General features: G+C 53.8%; 1 protein-coding gene across 2 annotated transcripts; it reads right to left on the bottom strand.

The window, feature by feature from the left end:
• Positions 1 to 622: 622 nt before the first annotated feature.
• On the bottom strand, positions 623 to 8537 carry Dipk1b (divergent protein kinase domain 1B). 2 transcript variants are annotated; one of them, XM_050155420.1, is made up of 5 exons: positions 8092 to 8537; positions 4414 to 4551; positions 2226 to 2333; positions 1956 to 2132; positions 623 to 1567 (listed from the first exon to the last, which is right to left on the bottom strand). In XM_050155420.1, exons 1-5 carry the CDS (start codon positions 8152 to 8154, stop codon positions 758 to 760), a joined length of 1296 nt encoding a protein of 431 aa, XP_050011377.1. In that variant the 5' UTR covers positions 8155 to 8537; the 3' UTR covers positions 623 to 757. The 2 variants fall into 2 exon arrangements, with proteins under 2 accessions (XP_050011377.1, XP_050011378.1); XM_050155421.1 differs by having other exon boundaries at positions 4414 to 4548.
• Positions 8538 to 11392: the final 2855 nt, after the last annotated feature.

The following is an 11392-nucleotide window of genomic DNA, read 5'->3' as shown; positions in this document are numbered from 1 at the left end:
CAAGACAGGTTGAATGAGCTCTATGCAGTTGGCAGCAGAGGTGGCTGGGCCCTCTAAGACTCAGCATTTCCATCTAACCAACTGCACATTGCCCCCACATGGGGGAGGGACTGTAGGTGCTGTGGCACAAATAAACTTGTTACTTCTTGAAATTTGCGGTCTTTGTTATCAATCAGCTTTCTCCCATCTTAGGGTGAACAGCACATTTGAGTTACCCTCAACTCCCCTGGAAAATGAAACCTGCCAGAATAAATGGTTAGGTTTGAGGTTTTAAGGGTTTGGACTAAAACATTGACAGGAGCTAAATTTGCTGGTGTAGACTGCCCTGAGTAGAGCACAGAGACTCCACTTGTCGGCCTTCCTTGTTGGATAGCTGAACTGTAGCAATGCTGTTGGTTAGTGAGAGGTGTCAGAAACCTAGAACGGGGTACCAGCATTCTGGGACAGGATAGGCTCGGCATTGCCCAGTGGTTGAGTGGAATGCCTTGGGGCTGCGTCAAAGAGCCCAAGATATTTTCAGGCCCATAACACATCCCTCATGTCCTCCATTGTGCCTGGACAAGAGCTCTAGAATAGAGGCTTGCCAGGAGGCTGCTTCATATTTAACGAGGGATATAAATGCTCAAGGTCACATAAAAGCCATTTATTTACATTCAGAGGAATGGCCCCACCTGGGTTGCTGGAGAGAGGGGTAGGGGAGACTTCCCAAGTGGGTGCTCCACCCATAGCTGGACGATAATGGCTGGAGCCTGCAGCACTAGGAGTAGTTGGTGTTGGAGATCTCCCTCCAGAGCAAGGTCTTGAGGTGGCTAAGCACCAGTGAGTGGTGGGCTTCCACCTGACTGGCCAGTCCACTCAGTGTCGTGCATGTGCGCAGCTGTTTGCCCAGTTCCTCACGGAGGTCTGCAGGAGCACCAGGCAGCAGGTAATCCCTCAGTAGTTCACATACCTTGGCCAGGTTGGGCTGGATGAGGTCACCCTTACACTGCCTCATGAGCCTGTCACAAGGGGCCCTGCAGTCTCGCCCATAGATGCAGTCAGAACTCTGCTCACAGTGGCGGCCCTGAAGGAAGCGGCGCACCGTAGCCTCTGGTGCTACCTGCTGCAGGTCAGCCATCTTGAAGTCATAGGTAGCCGTGTATCCCACATTGGCCAGTGTGGTCTCACACATGTAGAAGGTACCATAGGAACCATGGAAGAGCTCCTCTACGAACTCCAGCAGCCCAATGGCAATCTTGGCACGCCAGGGCCATGCAGGTCCAAACCACTGCTGGAGAGCCCTATGCAGCACAGACGGCAGAAGGGGGCGCAAGGCAGGCAACAGCACTGCCCCATGCCAGGCATAGGGGGTGCCCTCAGTGAGGTAGAGGTCCCCGCAGTAGCCCAGCAGCTGTGAAGCATGCTCCTTCTCTTGAAGGGACAGCAGCAGTAGGAACTCGTTGCGCTGCAGCAGGGCCCACACAGACTTGGCCTCTGCCAGGGACACCCTGCTATCCTTGTTGAAGTCCGCCATGAGAAGGATCTGGTCAACCAGCGCTGGCAGGGAGGGCAGGTCTCCTAGGTTCGCCTGGAAGGCAGAGAAGCACGCCCTGTGCCCACCTCAGCTGGCCTAGTCTCTAGACATTAGAATGTCCTCAAGGCCTGCTGCCTAAGCCACACACTCCCCTCTCCTGCTTCTGTCACTGAGGGATGAGTAGAGGCCACCGCGATGTACTGAACCTTTGAGATCTAATCACTTGGCCCTGGATCCCTGTTTACATCTCTCACCAGTCCCTACTGTTACCACACTGGGCACAGAGTCCTCAGTCTCCTGAGCCCTCACCACACCTCAGACTCTGCCAGGCTATCCTCCCACAAGCCCTGGAAAGATGCTTACTTGCCTGCCTCCTACTCAGGTCTTTGTAGACATCCCAACTGTAGTGAAGGTCTGAGTACCTGTAGGAGAGCAGACTAACCTTGAGGAAGCTGAGGATCATCTCCCGGAACTCCTTGATGGAGGTGCCCCGTGTGGGCTTGTCAAACAGCACCAGCTCCCGCCGCAGGACTGCATCTGGCCAGTCCTTGGAGTTCAGGGCCTCCTCAATGCCACATTTGATGGTCACCTCCTTGTCCTGCCAGAGCCCACTGTATACCTAGACAAGACCACAGGTTTGTTCCCTAAAGAAGTCCAGCTTGCCACCAGCTGCAGCCCACACCCAGCCTGCCAGCCATGCCCAGCTGCACACCTGCTGGCCTGGAGCTGAAGACAGGCAGGTCCTCCACTCCACCTTCTGCAGCTCACACAGGTCCTGGCAGACGGAGCCGGAGATAATGCCCTTGCGGTACTGGTCACACTGAGGAGACAGGCACCAGGGTATGGGGCTTGGTGGTCACAGCCCTACATCCCTCCAGGAACCCCCAGGAGAAAAGGAAAAGGCACCAGCAGCATGGGCATGGGGATAGGCTTGTCTCCAGGAGCAACCCTTCTGTCCCCTCCTCTCTCTGACTTGACTCCTTAGAGAAGGATACCACAAGTCTACTGCCAGACCCTGCAACTAGAACACACAGGTGGCCAGGGCCACAGGCAGGCCCCCATTGATAGGTTCCACTGCTGGGCCCTCAGCAACGGAGCTATGGTCAGAAAGGCAGCCTGGACCAGGGTGAGATGAAAGTCACAAGACCCATGAGAGGGTCCTGGTCACGGGCAATAACAGCCTCAGGAACTTTCAAGGCAGCTCAGGACACTCCTCTAAGCAGGTGTCCACATTCCCCCACCATCCAGTGTTTCCAGTGACCGTTGTTCTGACAGCCTGCCCAGTAGGCTGAGGCAGGAGGAAACCAATGGTAGGGCCTCTCCTTGATGTCTACCTCTGGATCCTGCTGGACTCAGAGCCACCAACCCCTAAGGTGCTCCCTGGGGGTCCTCAAATGCTCCAGTACTTGAGTTACTGGTCACTGTCAGGCTTATCTGACCATCCCTAAAGAAATGGCATCCGGGGGCCCCACAACTGCTGACCTTCCTTTCTGCCAGGCTTGCCCCAGGCCACCTCATCAGCGGGATAGCCTCTCCACACAGATTCAAAATCGGCACTACCCAGCCCCTAGTTTCGGGGTAAAGGGCCTGCTGGCTCTCATTGGGCAAATTTCTGGCTCTGACCAATGCCAGGCTTGGAGAAAATGAGGGAAGGGAGGTTTCCAGCACCCCACCATCCAAGAAGCTGAGACAATCTGAAGCACTGACTCAGTCACGTGAGCCACAAAGATAGAGTGGCCACATGAAACAGGCTCGTCAACTAGAGATGGGACATTAAGGCTGTGCCAGACACCCCACCACCCTGGAGTCCTTCACCGCAGGACTCTGCTGATAACCCATCAACACCAGTCACAGGACTTCAAGAGGGAGTTGGGATGGCTCTGCAGGAGCCAGCAGGAGCCTACTGGCCCTGTTCAGCATTCCAAGATGGCAGAAGGAAAGAAAGTTTGAGAGGAAATTCAACAGAAACCAAGGTAGGATCCAGCAAGATGGATCAGCAGGTAAAGACGCTTGCTACCAAGTCTCATGGCCTGAGTTCAAACCCCAGAAGCCAAGTAAAGGTGGAAAGAGAGAACCAACTCCCACAAGTTGTCCTCTGACCTCCACACAGGCCATGGCACATGTGTGTGTACATATATACATATACACACACATATAAATAAATGAATATTAGCCAGGTGGTGGTGGCACATGCATTTAACCCCAGCACTTGGGAGCAAGAGGCAGGTGGATCTCTGTGAGTTTGAGGCCAACCTGGTCTACAAGAGCTAGCTCCAGGGCAGGCTCCAAAGCTACAGAGAAAGTCTGTCTTGAAAAAAAAGAAAAAAATTAAAAAGAAACTAAGGTGGGCAGCATGTTCAGCCTTCCTCAGGACTCTTGCCGCCCCTAGGTCTCCTAGCCTCAGTTTCTCCATCTAGAGTGGGCCAAAGTAGGGATCCACTGAGTAGCTCCCTCCACACTGAGAGTCTGGCTAGCAGCGAAGACTGTATGACCAGAGGGTGGAAAAAGATGGCCTCTGGAAAAGAAGCAATGTCCCCTATCTGGGGACATTATGTCCCTGTCACCAGTCACAAGGAACAGAGAACTGAGATACCAGCTTCATGAGGCTCATGGGCACACTCACAGGCACTGGCATGCAAGCATGCCTGCCCACACGTGCACCCACAGGGACATCCTCACTCAACAGCAGCAATGGCTCCCTGGAGAGAAAGGCATAGAAGACTCCACCCCATGGCCTGCTTTCAGGACTGGCCAGGGCAGCCCTCTCCAGGCCATTCCTGGAGTGTACCCCAAACATACACAGCAGCTGTAATTTCTCCACTGCCTCCCCCGGACCCCCAGTCCTCTACTGGCCCACCTCCAAGCCCATGGGGCAGGCCCCGGGGCCCAGGCAGACTTACGATCACCACTTGGCAGATGTGCCCACGGCAGAGCTCCGAATAGGACGAGTAGTGTGCATAGACCATCCAGCTGCCCACGAAGATGCCCAGCCAGACCAGCAAGACATACTTGACCCTGAGGCTTGGGAGCCGGCCCTGCTGAGGGAGGGATCAGGTGAGGAGGTGCCCATCATCACCACGGGCAGTTTCCACTTCTTTGGACCTTTCACGGCCTTCCAACCCAGCTGGCACCCACCACCTCCAGCAATGAGAAGCACCTAGCTCAGCACCCCACCATTCTCGGGCATATGCCAGGGTCTGCGTCCAGGGGCTCTCCACCAGAGACAAGAAGACATTCAAAATAAGGAAAAGATGAAGTCTAATGAAGATACTTTTTACAACCCACTCCCCTAAAATGCCCTCATTTCCTAACATTCCTGCCTCCAAATAAGGTCAGCTGAGCCATTGGCCTGGGGCGAGTTCAGTTACCCTCATTTTTCCCACTGGTCCCCTTGATCAGGGCCAGCAGGAAAAGGGGTATGGAGGAGGGCAAGGGCCCAACAAGCCAACTCTATTACACCCTGAGAGGCAATGAGAAGACACAGGTTCATGCACACACATTCCCAGTGGCAGGATCACCTACAGCAAGGGTGGACAGCAGTATCCATCCACAAGACAGAAATACCACTCGGCCTCAGCAGGATGTAAGTTTGGTACCTGCCACCACCGGGATAGATGTCACAAAAGGATACCTCTTGTGGGACTAAAGAGTCCCCAGAGTCTTCAAATGCATAGGAAGAAAGTGAGTGCCGGGGCAGGGTAGGCTGTGGGAACACAGGGTCGGGGAGGGAAGTGAGCTTTCTGTGGATGGGCCACACCAGGGGCTGCACAGCAGTTCTCAATGCACCATTCACCTCTGTACAAAGGAGAGGTGAGCAGGATAGGATAGTTCATGCTGTGGGGGTTCTTGGTTTGGGGGTTTTGCTGGGCTTGGGGGGCGGGGAGGGATTGTTGGTTTGGTTTGTTTTTTGTTTGTTTTTGTTTTTTGAGACAGGGTTTCTCTGTGTGTAACAGCTCTGGCTGTCCTGGAACTTGCTTTGTAGACCAGGCTGGCCTCAAACTCATAGAGATCCCCCTGCCTCTGCCTCCTGAGTGCTAGCATTAAAGGCATGCACAATCACTGCCCGATGTATTTTGCCACAATGTATTTCTTTTAAACATGAAGACTGAGAAACAACAGGGGACACTGTTGCTATAACACAAGACAGAAAGACTTCAAGAGCAAAAGGCCAGGTCCAGAGCCAGCCACTATGTGTTTCTTTTAAAAAACTGTGTGTGTGATGGACACATTCCTGTAGACCTAGCGGGTACTGTTACAGAAGAAACCAGTCCGGTTCCCAGCACCCACTCACAACCATGGTAACTCCAGTTCCATGGCATCCAGCACCTCCTTTGACCTGCTCTGGCACCAGGCACACACGCAAGTGTATATATACACTCAGGCAAAACATTCATACACATAAACTAATTCTTTTTTTTTTTTTTTTGGTTTTTTTCGAGACAGGGTTTCTCTGTGGCTTTGGAGCCTGTCCTGGAACTAGCTCTTGTAGACCAGGCTGGTCTCGAACTCACAGAGATCCGCCTGCCTCTGCCTCCCGAGTGCTGGGATTAAAGGCGTGCGCCACCACCGCCCGGCCATAAACTAATTCTTTAAAAAATGTTTCAAGACAGAAACGGTGGGGGGGGGGCGGGTATGGGGGAGCCAGGCAGTCCTGGTCACAACCCAAAACAAGGATGGGCCTATGACCTTCGCTTCTGCAGAGGTTCCAGGTCATAGTCATCCTCACCCCTCGGCCCTCTCTGCCAGCTTCCAGGTGAGAGCACTGGAGGGTGGGGAGGGATCTGGTCTAGGTGCCGAAGACACTGGCCTCTGCTGAGTACCCCAAGCAGGGTCCAAAGTTGACAGTCAGAGACAGCCAGATGCCACCTCCCTTCCCAGTGCCCACCTTGGAAAGTGGCATCTCTGGGGGAAGGGACTGGATTTCCAGACAGCTTGTGCCACATAGGGCCAAATGTCCCAGTCAGATCAGCCCCAGAGCTGCTCGGCGGGGAGGGTGAGAGGACCAGACTGTCAAGGGCTTCCTGTGGCCTCCTGACTACCAGCTGCCAGAGAGTCTGAGAAGGGAACCAGCCGACACCCCACTTTTGGATCTGGGAGTCGTGCTGAACTCAAATCTACATTCTGCCCTAGTTCCCTCAATGCTGGCGCAGAAAGGAAGCTCCTTCACAAGAACAACGCCCAGCTCTTCTTAAGGTTCTTCCCATAGATGATCCCTCTTCTGGGCCATGGCTCTGTGGACCTCTCCTCCTGGGGCCCGCCTGGCCCTGGCAATCAGCTGCTTCCTTCAGACTTGTCCAAAATGCAAACATGAAGACTGAGAAACAACAGGGGACACCGTTGCTGTGAGACAAGACCGCAAGACTTCAAGCTACACCAAGAGCAAAGGACCAGGACCAGAGCCAGCAGCTGACCTAGGCTGGACCAAGTGACACAGAGCTAAACCTGCCAGCCAGGGCCCACTCCAGGCAAGCCCTTCCCAGGGCACTGGGCCCTGGCACAGGGAGCTCCACTGAACCCCTTTGGCTATCATTACCTGGTTTAGTTCTGATGATCTACCTAGCCTTTGATAGACCCATCCCTTTCCCAGGGCCCCTGAGCCATTGCATATCCCCACCCTGGGGCAGGTCCCACCACAGTTGCTACTGGAAGCTCACGTAGTCTTCTGCCGCTCGGTGGTGAACAGAACGGTAAGCCCTGGGCCCATATTTTGCAGGGATAAATAGTCCAGCACCAGAGAAGTCATTCGAGAAGTCACTACAGGGATGGTAGCTAGTGACCTCCCTGCCCAGGAAGCCCAGGCCATGTGCCAGAAACCCTGGTGTTTCATGGGCTCAGAGCAGGTGAAGCTCAGTCAGTACTGCCCCTGAACCAGCCCCACTGGGAACTAGCCAAAACCCCTCTCCTGCCATTCCTAGGCCCACCCACTGCTGAGTCAGGCCTGTCCTTCTGAACTAGGGATAGGGACCATCTCCCGGCACAAGGAAGTTCCCCAAACTCCTCAGTTCATATCCAGCCAGGGGCTAAACATGGACCGCGGCACACGCTAAAGCCCCTGGCAGAGGAGAGCAAACAAGGGCATCTGGGCCTGGAAGAGCTCTGCATCCAATAGGTTTCAGTCTTCATTCTTTAAAATCTAAAGCAGGCCAGGCCCTGGGCCAAATGCGCAGCCCACAGGGCAGCATCCTCCAGCATCCTCAGGACCTGCCCTGCAGATGCCAGGAAGATCTGGGCAGGGCTGGCTAGAGCTGGCTCCTTCCTGCAGGTTCTGAGAACCCTGGCAACCAGAGGCTGGAGTCCAGAGGCCTGACCCCATCATCCCAAAGAACGGGCAGAGGAGCCTCTTCTGCAGACAGGAGCTGGCCCTCAATGGCCCAAGGTCACCACAGTCCCAGGTTTCAGCTGGCTCATGGGATGGCCATGGGCAGGGTATGCCCCAAGTTTGCTACCCCAGAAAAACAAGCCTAATTTTGAAGTAGCAAAAGAAAGGAAGGACTTGGGTGGGCAACGCGCCCATCGACCCTCGACATCCCACGCCCAGCCCCTCCCCGTGTGGCCACACACGGCGTGCCACCGCTTACCTGCAGGCCCTTGGAGAAGGGACAGAGGAGCACCAAGTGCACCAGGCGCCGCAGCCGCCGCATGATGGGCGCCGTCCGGGGCTGCGGAACCCCGCGGCTGGCTCGGCCTCAGCCCAGGCCCGGCCAGGCCCACACCGGCCGCGGCTCGCAAGCCATACGGGCGGCGCGCCTTCGGCCCGCGTTAAAGGCGAGGCGCGTGCCTTTCTGACGGCCGACCGGGACGCACGCGCGGGGAGACGGCGGAGAGGAAGGGCGTGCACGCGCCGGGAGACAGACGAGAAGGGGCGTGCACGCGCGCGGAGACAAATGGGAAGAGCGTGCGCGCGCAGGGGGTGCCGGCGTCCAGTCTCGCCCTCCCTCTGCTGGGGACCTCGCCCCTGCCGGCTCCGCGACCCGCTAAGGCGACCGGGACTGAGCGTGGAGCGCAGGGGCAGGGCTGGCGCCGAAGACCTGCGGGGCCCCGGCCTGCGCTTGCGCGTTTCCTACACCTTTTCAAGGGTAAAAGACAGGGCTCTGCCCCCAGCCCTTCCGTGTTTGCACGTGTGATCAGTAGTGAGGCCACCACCGCTGTCTGGCACCGAGCGTCTGCAGCCCTGTCTGCACCGGGGCGTGGGGAAGGACCCACAGCCCCTGCGGTCAAACACTGCTCCTGCGAGTCCTGATTTCTGCCCACCAACAGATGCGCCCCTCTCATGTGACTCCAATTTAGGGTGATTAGGAAGGCTGACCCCAGGGTAAGGGGCTTGTTGAACTTAGCAATGGTCAGAATGTCTGCTACATCATCTCCTCCCTCCCCCGATGAGCACGAGCTGCCCTGAATGCTCACCCATACCTTTGGTAGGGGTTCTACGGCGTTCTCGTTTGCACTCTAGGGAATATGGAGGCTGAACGACTTCCCCTGTGCTTCAGGGCTGCCCATATACATGCTTTGCAAAATGGTGTTAGAAGACAATTTTAGTTTAAGGATGCTAATTACTTCGCAATTACTGGGCCAAGCCAATTTTCTTTTCATAAAGCGGAACAAGTGTCCCATGAGCCCTGCAGAAGAGGTTGGATTTATAGGCAAGAAAGGCCGAAGAGAGCTGGAGCCAAGAGCTGGTCACAAAACAACAGAAAAATAACATCAGATCTGTATCCCAGAACCCAAGAAGCAGAAACAGAGGGATCGATGTAAGTTCAAAACCAGTCTGGTCTATGTTTCAAGTTCCAGGCTAGCCAGAACTACAAAGGGAGACCCTGCCTCAAGGAAGGGTATGAGGGAAGGAAGGAGAGTGAAGGAAGTGAAACAGAAGGTTTATTTCATTACTGCACCTATTACACTCTCCATGTCCGGGACGTTTGCCTATTATGTCTCTAATCTTAACTTCTCAGGTCACAAAACGGTGCAGTTGAAGTTTGGTAGCAGGGAGGCCGGAGAAATGATTCAAGCAGCTCAAATCACTTATTGTGAAACCGTAAGATTGAAGTTCCAATCCCAGCACCCAGGTAGCGAGTCAGGCATCCTGTTCCACACCTGTAACCCCAGCTTAATGGGAGCAGGTCCAGGAGAGTTGCTGGGACTTGCTGGCTTCCAGTCTAGCTGGGAAAACACAGCCCTAGGTCAAGGGGAGACCCTGCCTCAAAGGAAAAGATGGTGCCAGATAGAAGAAAGCGCCCAACACCCCCTTCTGGCCTCCATGTACACACAAAGATGCATAATGCTGCCCTCTCACACACACACATAAATGTATAATTTTTTTTGTAAAACATTAAGCTTGGTGACACGAACTTGTGTCATGTTGTTAACTCTATTTTTATTTCTCATTCTGGTCTTCTGAGGTACAATGGCCATCTGTAATGTCTGTGATATGCATGTATACATACGTGTTCGTGTGTGCATGCATATATGTGTGTGGAAGCCAAAGGTCTGTGTTATGTGTTTCCCCCTCTCCATCTTATTTTTTTTAATTATTTATTTATTATGTATACAATATTCTGTCTGTGTGTATGCCTGCAGGCCAGAAGAGGGCACCAGATCTCATTACAGATGGTTGTGAGCCACCATGTGGTTGCTGGGAACTGAACTCAGGACCTTTGGAAGAGCAGGCAATACTCTTAACCGCTGAGCCATCTCTCCAACCCTCTCCATCTTATTTTTATAAGGTTTTTTATTTCATGCATCTGAGAGTTTTGCCTGCACTTATGTGTACCCCACGTGTGCCTGGTGGCCTCAGGCTCATTGTGTACCCCACGTGTGCCTGGTGGCCTCAGGCTCATTGTGTACCACACGTGTGCCTGGTGGCCTCGGGCTCAGAAGAAGGCATTAGATCTCCTGGAATGGAGTTATGGATGGATGTGAATTGCCACATGAGTTCTGGGAACTGAACCTAGGCCCTCTACGAGAACAAGTGCTCTTAACCACTGAGTCATTTCCCCAGGCTCTGGCCCCATCCCACCTTTGTGGGAAGATTGCTTTCCAATCTCTCATGGTACCAGTCCTTTAGTAAACTCTACCTCCTGCCCACCACCTCGTGGCTCCTGGGAATTGGCATTTAAGTGATGATCAGATAGAATTGGATGCAATACCAAGTGTGCCTTTTACTGTGTTGTTGTTGTGAGACAGGATCTTACATAGCTCAGGCTGGCCTTAAACTCCCTATGTAGCCAAGGATGAATTTGAACTCCTGATCATCTTGTTGCTGGGATTCCAAACCGGTCTACGACACAAGTGTGCCTGTCTGGCAGAAAGTTCAGAGAATACGGAGTGAAAGGGCTGGGAATGTCATTCGGTGGGTAGAGTGCTTGCCTGGCACGGAGCCCGAGTTCCATCCCTTTAAATGAGCGTTGTATTTAAAATGAGCGTTGTAGTATATACCTGTAAACCCATTATCCCAGAGGTAGAGGCAGTAGGATCAGGCGTTCAAGGGCATCTTCAACCACAAGGGGAGCTCAAAGGCAGCCTAGGCTCCATGAGATCTGAAAGGAGAAGGAGAGAGTACTCAGTGCACAGAGTGGAGCCATCTGGTTTGGCCATCACTCACACCTTTGTTCCTTGGGCGAGGGCTGTCAGGTCTTCCAACCGTGAAGTCATTGTGCTTCCTTCTGTAATTGATATGGATCTCAGAAGTGACATCGTGGTCATGGGTATGCCGTGTTCCTTGACCTCTGTTTACCTTCTCACAAGGCATCCACTGGACTCTTGCTTGAAATTGGTGATTGTGCAGTGTGGTCTTTAAATACAAAAAAGTCTGTCTGTTTTTCTTTTTCTATTGTGATAAGTGAACACAGCAGACATTACTCACTTCCCCGTGGTTACCAACAT

This window comes from Alexandromys fortis, unplaced genomic scaffold (assembly GCF_014885135.2).
Source record: "Alexandromys fortis isolate MF-2015 unplaced genomic scaffold, M_Fortis_MF-2015_v1.1 scaffold_72, whole genome shotgun sequence".
NCBI classification, from domain to species: domain Eukaryota; kingdom Metazoa; phylum Chordata; class Mammalia; order Rodentia; family Cricetidae; genus Alexandromys; species Alexandromys fortis.
The sequence above is the reverse complement of the archived record's forward strand: the minus strand, read 5'-3'. Positions and strand labels throughout refer to the sequence as shown.

Coding starts and splice junctions, on each gene's coding strand:
- Dipk1b (XM_050155420.1), bottom strand. CDS start 8,154: ATGCGGCGGCTGCGGCGCCTGGTGCACTTGGTGCTCCTCTGTCCCTTC. Junction 2,334..4,413: donor ACATCTGCCAAGTGGTGATC/GTAAGTCTGCCT, acceptor CTGTCTCCTCAG/TGTGACCAGTACCGCAAGGG. Junction 1,568..1,955: donor TGATCCTCAGCTTCCTCAAG/GTTAGTCTGCTC, acceptor TCTGCCTTCCAG/GCGAACCTAGGAGACCTGCC.